Below are 14,328 nucleotides of genomic sequence, written 5' to 3'. Positions count from 1 at the left end.
ATTAAGCTACAGAATATCAGCAAAATGAAGTTCTCTATGCTTTGGAATCAAGAACTTTAAATATAGGTTATCTGTTGGTAGTAGTTGAACAATGTCATTAAGAATCATAGTTATCACAATCCACTATTGACAGTCCATTGCTAGAAGCATGCTTTCATTGATCTCTTCTGACTTTTGCATACCTTTCTTGTAAAGAGCAGTGATCATACAGAAACTTTTGTTTTGTCTTTTAGATTATTTCTAAAGCAAAAGTCTGTGGAATCACCAGTGAATCTGAAATGGTTAAAAGGCTCCGTCTGGCAGTCACAGAGAAAGAATTTACTTTCAAGGCAGGGCAATGGTAAGGCTCTGTTCTGGATTTATAAAAAGAGGAGGAATTTACAAGTATATGCTTAAGAGGCAAGCAAAATGAGACTCTGCAAGACCTATGAAATGGATTGTCCAAGCAGTTTCACCTGGTTTTTATTGGTCAATAGCCATCCATTTGAATCAGGACTGCAGTGGGGGAGTGTTAACCTTCCCCCCTCCACACACACACACACTACCACCACTTTTTTGTCTTCAAATAGGCCCCTGGAGCTGCTATTTGGGGGAAATACATAGGTTGCCTGAATAATGTCTGCATGCTTCCTCTAACAGACCAAATACTGGTGCAGGAGGATGCTTAAGGCTGGGGGGAAAGCCATAGAAGAAAGGGTTGAACCTCCTAACACAATGGACTTGATCCAGATCAGGGACTCCACTGCTGCTATTTTTACCAGTAACTACCGCTCAAGAGATTCATTCATGGATCTTCCAGCATCTTGTTTAGGTGACAGTAAATTTATACAAATAAATCCAAATGATACACTTCTTATGAAATGCACAGTGACAAAGACTTTTCCCCACTAGTCAGCTTTAAATGAAACATCTGGAACGAATAATGTACAAATACGTTTCCTGGCATGCTGCATTATCTGTGTAGTGTTTTTGGTGAATGATGCAAGTTATTTGATACCTTCAGCTATATGACAAAATTGGTGGGCTTGATCCAATGAACCACATGTCTGTTTCCACATGCCCAGCAAAGTGGTAGACTTTGTTTCTCAGACAAGCAGCCCTGTGTACTATATGGCAAATGTCTTTTGAAACAGTCTGACCATTGGGAGCACGTGAAGTAGTACTTTGGATCTCTGGCTGCAGTATGTTTGAGCACATGAAGCTGCCTCATGCTGAGTCAAGTCATTGGGCTGCCAAGTTGAATCCTCTTCTCTGTGACGTGACTCCTCCTCATCTCCTGCTACCTGATCCTTTAATTTGAAATTCTTGAGCATGAACCCAGGGCCTCCTTTGTGCCATGCTTACTGTCTTCCACTGAGCTGTGATCCCTTCTTTACTGTTGACCTCAATGCTTCCAGTGAAACCGTCATTATTGAACATTGCACATTAGAATTTGTTACTCTGGATGTATTGAGTGGATCTCTTCAGGTGCCGTTTTGAGGGTGGGCTGAAAACTGGGCCTGTCAGTTTCTCTCTGGTTCTCCCCACCACCACCACCACCACCTTCTATTGTGGGTCCATCTGGTGAACAGGTTCTATAGGAACCATGGTTTATGTGCTAGGATGTTAATAGCGTGAGTTACTAGTACAGTGATAATTTTGTAGTCTTTTACATTTAGAACAAGAAAACAAGATGTTGATTGCAATAATTCATGTTTGTGGAGTAATTTGCTGCAAATCTTTGCACATGTGCACAGATGCATACTAAATTCGCGCTGGCTGGTTCTTGGGAGAAACATTTACCCTTCAAAATGTTTTGGTAATTATCATACTGAAAACTGGAATCTTTAATTATAATTACTCTTTTCATTATCTTTCTTTAAAGTATTCTAATTCTGTTTGGCATGCTGACTTTCTACAGTGCAGCTTGTAAGTGTGATTGTGTTCTAATGAGTGGCACGAAGAACCGGGCCATGAGGGAAAAGGTTAATAAGGCCTACTTTTATAATGAAGTGGCAAGGTTTGCCTTTCTGTTGAAAACATGCACACGTCTCTTTGTTGAATTTGCATAGCACAAAAGACGTGCTGATTCTTCTAGCTGATTTTGTTCAAATTCTGTCCTCTTACGGGGGTTGAGCCATTGCAAAATGCAGCTTAGTAGACTCTTCAGTGTCTTTGAGATTCCTGAGTGTTTGAGTCTCTTCTAAGCAGTAGTATGTTGAGGTCAATTGCAAGACAAATATGATGGTTTGGATCCTAGAGAAATCTTGCATTGGCATGAGAGGAGTATGTCACCATTAACAGGAGAGCTCCATAGGAGCCAGCCTTTCTACTCGCTCAGCGACCTTGTTCAAGAATTGGCCTATTTGTATTGCTATTGACTCGCATTTGCTATTTTTGATCTTTCCAGATTATATGCCTAGAATAATATAATAATATGTCAGGAATGATGTGAAGAAGTTTACAGTGTAAGCCACTTAGAAACCTATTTGGTCAAAGTATGGTATATAAGTAAATGAAAGAAGTACCAGGAATGTTGGGGCTTGAGTTTTGGTCCGCTTTCAACTACTATGAATATCTTAATGAAGCATGAGAAAGAACAAAGAAAAACTGGTTGTCAGCAGAGACAGGCGCTTCTGGTGCACGCAGGGAATCTTCCTAATGTCTGTGCTGAAGCACCAAATTAGAGAGGCTATAACTTTAGCTTGGTGGTTCTTAACCTTGAATCCACTCCCACTCCCCCCATATACATGGCACTGGGACCTAGTGGCCTACAAATTAGCAGTATAAAATAATTCTCCTTCGCTTGTGTCAGAAGCCATTGCAAGTGGAGATAAAGGACTACCCAAAACTGAGAATGCCCCCTGGGAGGGATGGCGTATCCCCCCCCTTAGAATAACTGCCTTAATTGTTGCCACTATTCAGCTTCAGAACTCAATAGGTTCTCTTATTTCCCATTGTTCTACTAATATTGTGTCAGTATTGTCACATAATATTATGTGGGGGAGGGGGTATGGCTCAGTGGTAGAGCATCTGCTTGGCATGCAGAAGGTCCCAGGTTCAGTCCCTGGCATCTCCAGCTAAGACGATCAGGTAGGAGGTGATGTGAAGGAGAGCCAGTTTGGAGTAGTGGTTAAGTGTGCGGACTCTAATCTGGGAGAACCGGGTTTGATTTCCCACTCCTCCACTTGCACCTGCTGATGTGACCTTGGGTCAGTCACAAGCTCTGGCACAGCTGTCCTTGAAAAAGAGCAGTTTGTGTCAGAGTTCTCTCAGCACCACCCACCTCACAGGGTGTCTGTTGTGGGGAAGGGAAAGGAAAGGAGTTTGTAAGCCGCTTTGAGACTCCAAGTGAAGGGCGGGGTATAAATCCAATCTCTTCTTCTTCTGCCTGAGACCTTGGAGAGCCATTTTCAGTTTGAATAGACAGTACTGACCTTGATGGACTGATTTAGTATAATGCAGCTTCATGTGTTCATATGTGTGTGTCCTGACAGAAAATATGAACATCTTCTGTAAACTTACACATTCTGGTATTATGAAGTTACAAGAGGGGGACCCGCGATACTCGCGGGGGGGAGGAAGCAGCAGGAGTAGGGAAGTCGGCGCTGCTCTCTCTCCCTTCCCCACTGGCCCTCGCTACTCCCCCCCCCAATCCCGGCACACCTTCCAAAGCAGTCCGGCCGGGCGAGCTCTGCCGGGGCAGGGCACGCCGCTCGGTGCCCTCTTCGGGGCGGGGGGGAACCAGCAGTGAGGGCCGGGCGGAACCAGCAGCGAGGGCCGAGCGGTGTGCCGCTCGGCCCTCGCCGCTCTGCCTCCCCCCCCTGCTCGCCGCTCCCCGTTCCCCTCGCAAGCGGCGGCGGCCTTCGTAGAGCGTTCCGTTAAACATCCCCCCAAATTTTTTTCCAACATTTAGCATTTTTGTGCACACGTGGGGACTGCCCAACGTGTGCACAAACCTCTCCCTGCCCCCCAAGTGGCCCCGGAGCGAGGATTTAGATATCCGCACAGACGGGGCCACTTGGCTATTAGATATATAGATGTTTCATGTATATAAAGAGAAGAGTCAAACTCCACTAAAGTGAAACAGGGACTTTCATGAGAGAGAGCTTGCTTTTCGTTATGTAGACTGGTGGTAGAGGTCCCAGTCAAGCATAGGATAGCTTTCAGTTTGGCAGTCCCAGGGAGCAGGTTTCTGTGCACAGCTTCAGCTTTAAAGGCTATGCAGTGGACTCTGTGTGTGTGTGCGTGCGTGTGCATGCATGCCTGCATGCATATGTGTGCTGGGTAGGAGAAGCCTGTACTCAATACTCAAGTAGTATATGTGGGAAACTTTGGAAGGAAACCTTTCTTAATGGTATTTCAGAGGAGTTTTAGCCTATATTATGTAGAATTTTCATTTTTCCTTCTCCTAATCAAGCTTCTGTTCAACTTGTGTTGATAGCCTGTTCAATATAGCACATTTTCTGATGTTTAATTATGAATAAATGCATATAAATTGCATTTATATGACTATAATTATATTCAATATCTATAGCTTTCTGGGTGGAATATGTTGGAAGCTGCTGCTATCTGTAATTAGTGGAGGATTCCTGAGCGTACTCTGAGTTTGAGGCATCATTCCGGTATCAGCGAGCTTGTTTCATCTCCTAGGGTATTATTTCACAGTTAACTCTATTGCATTGCCAGAATAAAGCTGAGCAGAATCTGTAGCTGTTCATCATTGTGAGTATGCAAATGCACGGGTTGGTGCGCGGCCTTTGAAGCGCGACTCGGGTGGCCTGGGGGCGTTTCCATAGGTTCTCTTCAGCACTCCTGTGCACTGCTGTCCTCCTCACGTTTCATCGGGCTCTCCTTCTCCTCCCTGGCTGATTGCAAGCTGCTCTGATGTTGCAAATCTGCTAGGAAGTCTGTTGTGCTGCTCAGATTGAGTTTTTAATCCTTTGTTATTTAATTTGGAGGATTATACCTTGCAATAGTATTCACAAAGAATTAAATACAGAACTCCTGTGACCTGTTTGGCTCTGTATGTAGTGCCTGCGTGTAGTGCCATCATAGCAGAGGCTGGCTGTGCACCTTGCTGCTTTTCCAATCAGTTTGTTTTTATTAGAACATGTTTTTATTAGATACATTCAGTCCTCATGTGAGCACTTTTTGTAGTTGTGGGCTCAGGCATTTTGTTTTCTTTTAAAAATGTACGGTGTCCTGGGAATGTAGGCAGAGGAGTGCAGCAGTGCCAGATCACAGCCAAGAGTCCAGTCCAGAGATCAAATACCAGTTCAGCAGCAGGCAGAGTCCATGGGTTGTCCAGGAAAGCAGAGTCAAGTCAGTCCAAGGTCTTTGATCAGCAAAGTTCAGGCAGGCCTGAAAAGCACAGTTGGGTGTCAGTCTGAAGGGGGCAGGTTGCAAGGCAGAGTCCGGTGCTGTGGCCACAAGGTTCACAGAACTGTGACACGTTGCTTCCACACTCTGCAGGTCTCCTGGTCTGATTTTTATAGGTCTCTCTTAACAAGCCCTATTTACAGTCATCTGCTTGGAAGTGCTTCTGTCGTTACTCAGAGCCGTTATCAGCAAACAGCCGATGCCAAGCAAAGAGCCAAGCACTCTCTGTCTAGGCGTCTCTAGTCCTTGCCGGAGCCTCTGCCTCTGCCGTTCAACAGGCAGGAGTGAGTCTGATGAGCTCCTTACAGGCAGCTGTGGTTCATTGGCTGCTTCGGAGCTGAGCGTGGGTGGCTCAGGGTCAGCTGCTGGGGGTGAATCTGGAGGCACGCAGCTCCCCAACTCCTGGGGAGTCTTCAGCCACGCTGGCCTCAGGTTGATCCACGACATACTGTTTCTTTGCCAGTTGTACGTATATACACCTACACAGATGCCTTTGTGGGAAAGGGATTGAGATGGGATTGTGACCTAACCAGTAGTGTGCCGTGTCAGAGGCAATCTTCTTCACCCCCAACCCAGAAAGAATTAGTGAGGTTTTAAATGGTAAATGGCTAAATTTACTCAAAAGCTGCTTTGAAAGTTTGCAGTAAGGGAGGAGACGGGGATGGAGCAGTAGCTGGGAAACAGGGCAGCCTGTGTTTCCCCAGGCGAGTGGTGGCCAGCTTGCAGCTCTTTAATGAGATGCTAATTTTGTATAACGACCAGCCCATCTCACAAGAGGGGACAGAGTCCTTGCCCAGTTTGTACCCCAACTGAACCATACAGGCGTATTTGTAACTCGATGTATGCTGAAATATTCGTCACTAGAGGGTGCTACAATGCTGCTTGCAATACAGTATCAATTATGTGGACCCTAATTTTTGATCTGCGATGACTTGTGGATAGACTTCATATTTATGAACTTAGGACCTTTTCAAGAATGCATAACTGTTCCTTGAAAAACTCGGTGATGGTGGCAGCAACGCTGAACAGTTGCAGAGTAAGAAAGAATCTTTTAAAATGAGTTCACATTTGTTCTGAGCCATGAGGGTGATGATTGGCATGCAGAAACAGATGGCTCTGTGTGGCTGCTCTGCTGAACGAAGTTCTATTGGGGCAAAAGTGTGCCCTTTTGGGTAAAATAAAACCAGTAGCATACTGCGCACGTATTCAGCTTCGAGAACTGGTTGTGGAATGAAGGGCAGGTTATAAATGTCATCTGTATTGAATCAAGTTTAGAAGAAGAGAAGAGATTGGATTTATACTCAGCCCTTCACTACCCAAAGGAGTCTCAGAGCGGCTTACAAACTCCTTTCCCTTCCCCTCCCCACAACAGACACCCTGTGAGGTAGGTGGGGCTGAGAGAGCTCTTGAACTGCTCTTTTTCAAGAACAGATGTTATCAGAGCTATGGCTTGCCCAAGGTCATCCAGCCAGGTGCAAGTGGAGGAGTGGGGAATCAAACCCGGTTCACCCAGATTAGAGTCCACACACTTAACCACTACACCAAACTGGCTTTACGTAATCATCTATTAAAAGATGGTTTGTGAGTGAGATTTTTGGAGAGTTGAAGGCAGGTTCGGCTCTCTGGAGGCTTGTAGCATTGCAGAGGATCTGACTGTCTTTTCAGTGGGAATAAGCTCAAATCTTTGCCTGCAGCAGCATATGGATTTTTGATCTGCAGCAACCTCAGTACCTTCCTAACTTTATAAGTACTAAGTTACCATTGGTAGAACTGCCTCTATTTAGGCTGGTACAATAGGTACTTACGGTTGTCTGATGATAATATAGGAATAGGAGGAAACCATCTGTTTTGTTGTTGTCCTCGACCTGGAAGAGGCACCTGAGGTCCACTTTGTAAGAGCCTGGTTACATGCAATGTCTTGAAAGGCAGGATATCTATTATACAGACTATACCTTCATTAGCGCATTATTGCTGTGGCCAACAAGTGGCTTGGCGGGAACTGATCAAACAACATATTTGACGTAGTCAGAAATCTATGAAAACAAAACTGCTGAACAAAGCTGAATAGCAGATTGCAGGTAATGATACTAGTCCAAAAGCAGCAGTAGTGGAACAGCAGTATCTAGCTACAGTATAAAGGTAAAGGTTCCCTTGCTTGAAAGTCAGTCACATCCGACTCTAGGGTGCGGTGCTCATCTCTGTTTCCAAGCTGAAGAGCCAGTGCTGTCCGAAGACATTTCTGTGGTCATGTAGCCAGCATGACTAGACATCGAAGCACACGGAACGCTGTTACCTTCCCGCTGAAGCAGTACCTATTTATCTACCGGTACTTGCAATTTCTTGCTTTCGAACTGCTCGGTTGGCAGGAGCTGGGGCCAAAGACGGGAGCTCACTTCCTCATGCGGCACTCAGGTCTCGAACTGCTGAACTACCGACCTTCTGGTCTGAAGTTCAGCCACCACAGCCCCTTAACAAGGGTTGAGATTAGTGGTGCCCTAGGATAAAATTCAGTGCAAGCCAAGTTGGATAGTGTTACTTAGAGGGCATGACCCCATCTCTTTCAGGATGCACTTGGAGTCAGGATGCAGAGTTACAATGCAAAATGTAATCAGGTTAACTAGAGCTAGAGGTGGAAAATGCAGAAAATTAGTGTCTGGTTCAGGTTTCACAAGGTCCTTTATGAGCATCCTAAAGAGTCCTATGTTTTCTTTTAGGGTTGACTTCTTTATACCTGGCATTGCTGTAGTTGGTGGGTTTTCAATATGTTCCAGTCCTGGTCTGTTGGAACAAAAAGGAGAGTTGGAACTAGCAGTAAAACGTACCACACATCCTCCTGCTCATTGGGTGCACACACAGGTAGGTGAAATATAGTTATGCACAGACTGATATTTGTATTGCATTTCATTTGTTTTGTACCCCAATGTCCATGGGGGGGAAATCTGCTTGGCTCCCGTATAAGGCCCTTTTCTCCTTGTGGAATTGTACACTGTCTTTAATTCCCCCCCCCCCCTTTAATTGCCCAGTTTTTCCAATTGCTCCCATACACAAAGAGCGCATTCCTTCCCCTCTCTCCAGCATACGCAAACAGTGACCAGAATGTTCTGTGGACTGCATTTCCTTCTCACATGAATATCAGCAGCAGAGCACATCAGCTGCTGTCACGGTCTGGCACCCTTCGTAGTAGTTTGCATGAACAGCAGCTCCTCTCTTTGGCCCCCTTCAGCTTTATTGTCGTCGAGAGAAATAAGCTCCTGTATTGTTGACTTGCGGTTCAGTGTAAAATCGATGCCGTCTTATCACTTGAGCAAAAAGAATCCCCAGGTTGATCCTTCTCCATCAGTTACCACGTGACCGTAAAATGTGCTCCTACTGCTGCTAAATAGGTTAGTTTCATGCATCATTGGAATTTCAATAAAATAACTCATTTTGAAAGACTTTCTGGAAAAGTATGGACCACACATGCTAATATGATTACTTGTGGAGATGTCCTATTGATTCCCTGTTGCCCATTAGGGACCTTGTAAAGCCTAACCTCATAATTATCTGCCTCAGAGGCATCTCCTTGGAGGGTTCCTTCCTTCCTTCCTTAATGGGCTTTTCTGCTTTAATTTTTTTAATTACGTTCACAGTGTTGCGGCACTGGAAGCAGTTGCAAGCAGTAGCCCATCCTAGAAAAAGTGTGTTGCTATGTTTGGATTAATGAGAGCACAACAGAAACTGCTGTATTGGCCTGGATCACTGCTGATTATGATTAACCGATAACAATTATGTCCATGTTTAGGTTTTCACCCTGTCTGAATGTATCTTCAAAATGATAATTCTCATCTTTGCAAATCTGATACCTTGGCAGTCTATACATTGAAGACCGAAAGGAACCTTAACAAAATGGGGACTGGGATGTGTATTGGATCTTTTAAAAAGAGCTATTCTTAATTTCTTAGTAACCACAAGGGTAGTAGATACTGGAAGACAACTGTGACACAATCCACAAAGTGAGATACTTGGATGACATTTGAGAGAGCGTGACAGTTGTGAGAATTAAGCTACATTTACATCTCAACTAATAGCTCAGACAGTTTGCCTGACTTTCGGGTTTCTGTCTTAAGTGTTAGGAATCTATTAAGTTTCGCCATCATATGTAACAGTGGCATTCATTTCACGGCTCATGGAGAGCCACATTCACAATTACCATCAACCAAAAGAGGCAAGTGACTGCTGTACGCCCTGTGCCCCAAAAATACCCATAAAAATATATAAGTAACTCTCAATAGTAAATATATAACAATATCATTTTAATTAGCTGTGTCCATCTGAGTATGCGGGGTTCTCTCTTCCCGCTGCTTTTGAAACTTAAGCCAGCCCTTGTGTGTCTGGAGTGAGGGGAAGTCCTTCCCGCTTCTCTGCTCAGCGTGAGGCACAGCATCTCAAGGGGGACAGTGAGACTTCCATGGCACAGTATTGGAGAAACCGGAGCAAAACCAGCACCACCACCACCCCATTGTGGGCATCCTGCTCTTTTCCTGGGTGGCTGCCGTGGTGGTGGTTTTACTCTGCCCATGGCCAGCTTGCAGTTGCTCTACTCTCAGCTGCCACCCAGGTGCTGGGATGAGGATGCAGAGGCTGTGGAGAAGGGTGGGTTTTGTTTTTGTTTTTGGCGAGGATATGAGGCCTGCAGCCTTCCCTATCCTCCAGCCCCTTTAGTGGCTGTTTCAAGGTGAGAACCACTGCCAGCCACAAACCCTACCAGGCCATGGCCTGGCTTGCTTTCCTGGTGCCACACTGAGGAACAATACCCAGAAGCACCACAGATAGCATGGCAAAGAGCCACGGGTAGCTGCTGAGTGACTGAGCATCGGTGATACATAAAATGGCAGCAAAGGCAAATACTGGCTGGTTCAAGCAACTTTTAGTGTGCATACAAACGTAATACTGTATGATTCTTCAAAATTGTATTTAAATATTTTTTTTAAATGATAGATGTAGAAGAGGCTGTATGGATAGTTATTTCCCCCCCACACTAATAATATAGATTAGTTATTAACTTTCTGAATAAAGGTGCAATGTATTATATCTCCGTGGTTCTCTAGCAACCTTTGAATGTACAAGATTCCAGGGGAAAGCCTTTTAGATTTTGAACAAGATTTCCTTTATTTATATATTTTTTAATTTACTCTGTTTACACCCCACTTGTCTCTCCAGGAGGGACTCAGAAGTGGCTTACGACATTCTCCTCTTTCATTTTCTCCTCACAACAACCCTGTAGAGCAGGTTAGGCTGAGTGTGGGTGACGGGCCCAGGGCCACTCAGCAGGCTTCCATGGCCGAGTGGGGGATTCACATCTGGGTCTCTCAGACCCAACGCTAGATTCTAGTCGAACTTTGTAACCACTGTACAATGCGCGTTCTCCTTTAAAAAAAGTTTTTCTGTATTATAAGGGATACAGAAAAAAAAGAAGGGATAAGGAAAAACAGATCAAAAATATAATTACCAAAAAAGTATTATGAGGGCAATTTTACCAAAATTAAGGACCTTCCTTCTTCAGAATGTTTATGTATATATATATAACAAAGTATATGATATAATAGCTTAACATTTGTTTAACAAGATATATATGGTATAATGGCATAAGAGTATAGCTTAAAATATATATGATCTATTAACTTAAAAACTTATATTTTCATTTTTATGTTATCTTATCAGTCTTATTTATTACATAACAGATGACATTTTTATAAGGTTTCACACAACAGTTAGTATTATCATTTACTATTAAACCTTTCAGATCTATTACTAAAGACATTAGTTATAGTAGTCATATACAATGCATGTTCTCATCAGACTGGTAAAATAGGCCAGAATTTATTTTGCTCTTGATTTTCTCCTATTTAAGTGACCCAGTAATCAAATAGTCTTTAATTTTTTTGAGGAAAGTTGTCATACTTGTACCTGGTCTCAGAGATATATCTGTCATGTTTTGTGGGGTGTTTTTTTTTGGGGGGGGGGTGTATAGTTGAGCAGTTTTTGAATTTTTGAATATATATTTTTAAGAAGACTGTTCAGCTAGAACATGCTGTATAGAGGTTATTTGCATGGGCAAACTACTTTAAACAGGAAGCGCAAGTTGACCTGAGGAAATCATTATTTCATTATTTGGTTTCCACTGAAGGAGTGAATGCTTGACCCTAGAAGCATGCCTAGGTCTCTACAGCTGGTAACACCACTGGTTATCGTGTGCCCGTAAGATACGCATAGGTCTGCATGAATGCAGTTTTTTAAGTAGAGCAGTCCATTAGAATGGCATCATTTCTTCTCATTACTCCTTGTTTTCCTAGGAACTTTATGTCTAAAAAGTTTGATTCCAGGGATTGTAATTTTTTAAAAAGTTTGTTTTTCAAAAATAGAAAGTATAATAACTATATCAAAGAAGCTTCTGGGGATCTTAAAATCTCATGGGAGTTCTTCCGAATAGCCAGCTTGCTTATTATGAGTTTATGCAATAATGTGACTGTTCCATCATCTTATCTCTCAGAGCAGTCTGCCAGAGAACATTCTTAGCTTTGAGGAATGCGCATATTAGACCACTGAAACGTTTTCTCCCTAAGCGAATGTTGCTGCCACTGACCATGTGTTTCTTCAACCTGCCAGTGCTTTCTCTTCGCTATTGGGAGCTCTTGCGTGTACTGCCCAGCCTGATTTGCTGTCCAACTAACCATCCTTTTCTCAACCCTTTCTTCCCTTTAGTGTGCTCTCAATTCCGAAGTGGCTTTGCGAGTGGGAGGCAACTTCTTCTTTGACCCTGATCCTACTGATACCCCTGTAGACCTCGTGCTCATAGCAGGTGGAGTAGGAATTAACCCTTTGTTTTCCATACTGCTCCATGTCACAGACCTCCATAGAAAACAAGAAAAGGGAGGAACCGGATACCAAATAGGGATGACTAACCTATTGTACAGTGCCAAGAACACAGATGAGCTGCTGTTTAGGGTAAGCCAAATGAAACAAGCATTATCTCACTCATTTGGTTGGCATCCATGGTTGAGGAGAGCTCTGTGACCCTTGGGCCATGAGAACAACCATCTTGAACAGAAGGCAGGCAATGGTACGCTGCTGTGTCAGACTAGGAGAGGGGGAGAGTATGAGGACCAGGGCTGGTGCTTGCGGAGGTAGCAGCCCGTCTCCTCTCTTGGCAAGAGTTGAATATTTTGTGATTCTGCCACTTCCCGGTGAAGCCAGCCACCTCTCCATTAGGACTTTGCCCTCTGGCACTACTGCTCTCCAGTTGGCCCTCTGACCTGTTGCTCGAAAGCTTGACTCGACTAGGAGGGGCAGTGGGGTTTGGAGAGGTTGGGGGGGATGCAGACAGTAATGCCAACATGTGCAAGAAATATTATCTCTGACTGAAAGCATGCTTGGATTGCAGCAAAAGAAATCTTGTAAAACTGTAAAAATGAAAAATTTGCATATCTTTCTAAATGGGATACTCTGAATCAGTGTTCCCTCTAAGCTGAGTTAGTGTGAGCTAGCTCACAGTTTTTTAGCCTCCGGCTCACACATTTTTGTCTTAGCTCAGGAAGGAGGGCTCCAGAGCAAACCAATTTATGTAGTAGCCAAATTGCTCCTTCATAACTTTAATGCCAGTAGCTCACAAAGTAGGATTTCTGCTCACAGGACTCCACAGCTTAGAGGGAGCATTGCTCAGAATAGAGTATTCTAATGCAGATCTTCAGATCTGTGGTGTTGGATTTCTGCAGATTGCATCTGTTTTGATTTATTGAGCTACAGCATGACCAAAGTATCTTTCACATTTCAGAAACATATCCTTGCCTTAACAAATGCATTTCCTGGAAAGATCACGTGCAGTTTCCATGTTACCCAACAGAGTTCAGAAATCTGTGAGAACCTTCAGCCTTACATCAAGGGTATGTACCACTGATGTGTTTAAAAAACAATCATTGTGTTGTGAATTGTAACTTCTGTGTTGAGGGGGCATACTGAAATTGAGTGTTTGGCCAGATTTTCCATACTCATAATTTAAGTTTCAAACTGCTTCAGTATTAACCAGAAAAGAAGACTTTAGTGATTCTGAAGCATCATCCATGGGAAGAGTATCATCTTTCAAATATAGCGGACAGCTGCTCCGGTTGCCACTATGATTTTCGTTCACTGGTACTTCGAATTCTCACTGTGCTTCAAGACAGTCTTATTTATTTACTTTGGCAGTAATTAACTAGCCCAAAGGGTAGATGTGATCTTGTTTCACCTTCTGTTATGCCACAGATAGTTTTGATCTGTTTCTGGGATACTGCAGAACAAAGACATTTACCATAGTTCAGTTAATAATAGACTAGCCTTTGGCTAAAACAACAAATCTGAATCTAATAAGGACAACAGTAAAATCCTTGCAATCTATCCAAACAGCTGAAAGAGACCTGGCTGCTGAAACATTAGTCATCTTCTCACTTACCCACCCACTTTTTTTTTACAATTACTTGTGTATTTTTCTTAACTCTTTATCTCTTAATTCCTTTTATTAGAAGGAAGAATATCTGGAAAAGATCTAGAAAAATATATTTCCGAGAAGACGCTCTGGTACATCTGTGGTCCACCGCCAATGATAGAATCCATCTCCAAGCTGCTGGAAAATCTTGGTGTGGCTCAAAAGAACATTTTCTTTGAAAAGTGGTGGTAGCAACAGCTGTTCAGCACAAAATAAAAATGGAAGGTGATGAAGTGACTGTGTGGCAAGGGAGAGGAATACCTACAGTGTGCAGACTGTGATCAGTTTATACAAATGAGAACTTCCTGTATGAACTTCTGTTCATTATACTAAATGTGCTCAGTAGATTTTATAATCATGACAAATTTGTATATGTGGCTGTCTCAGATGCAGCTCTGGAAATAAAATAATATATTTCCTTAAGCACCATTGACTTTTTAGAAATGATGTATGAGACGTTTACCGCTGCA

General features: G+C 43.4%; 1 protein-coding gene across 4 annotated transcripts in view; it reads left to right on the top strand.

Annotated features, from left to right (window-relative positions):
- Positions 1-14,328, top strand: part of OXNAD1 (oxidoreductase NAD-binding domain containing 1) — a 26,870-nt gene extending 12,542 nt beyond the window's left edge. For all 4 annotated transcript variants that reach the window (XM_015408753.1, XM_015408751.1, XM_015408754.1 and 1 more), the window contains 5 exons: positions 234-340; positions 8,076-8,217; positions 12,103-12,345; positions 13,172-13,280; positions 13,896-14,328. In XM_015408753.1, coding sequence (XP_015264239.1) covers positions 234-340; positions 8,076-8,217; positions 12,103-12,345; positions 13,172-13,280; positions 13,896-14,050 — 756 coding nt within the window. In that variant the 3' untranslated portion in view covers positions 14,051-14,328. The remainder of the gene's footprint in view (positions 1-233; positions 341-8,075; positions 8,218-12,102; positions 12,346-13,171; positions 13,281-13,895) is intronic.

This window comes from Gekko japonicus, unplaced genomic scaffold (genome assembly GCF_001447785.1).
Source record: "Gekko japonicus isolate JY-2015 unplaced genomic scaffold, Gekko_japonicus_V1.1 scaffold2579, whole genome shotgun sequence".
Classification (NCBI taxonomy): Eukaryota; Metazoa; Chordata; class Lepidosauria; order Squamata; family Gekkonidae; genus Gekko; species Gekko japonicus.
The sequence above is the reverse complement of the archived record's forward strand: the minus strand, read 5'-3'. Positions and strand labels throughout refer to the sequence as shown.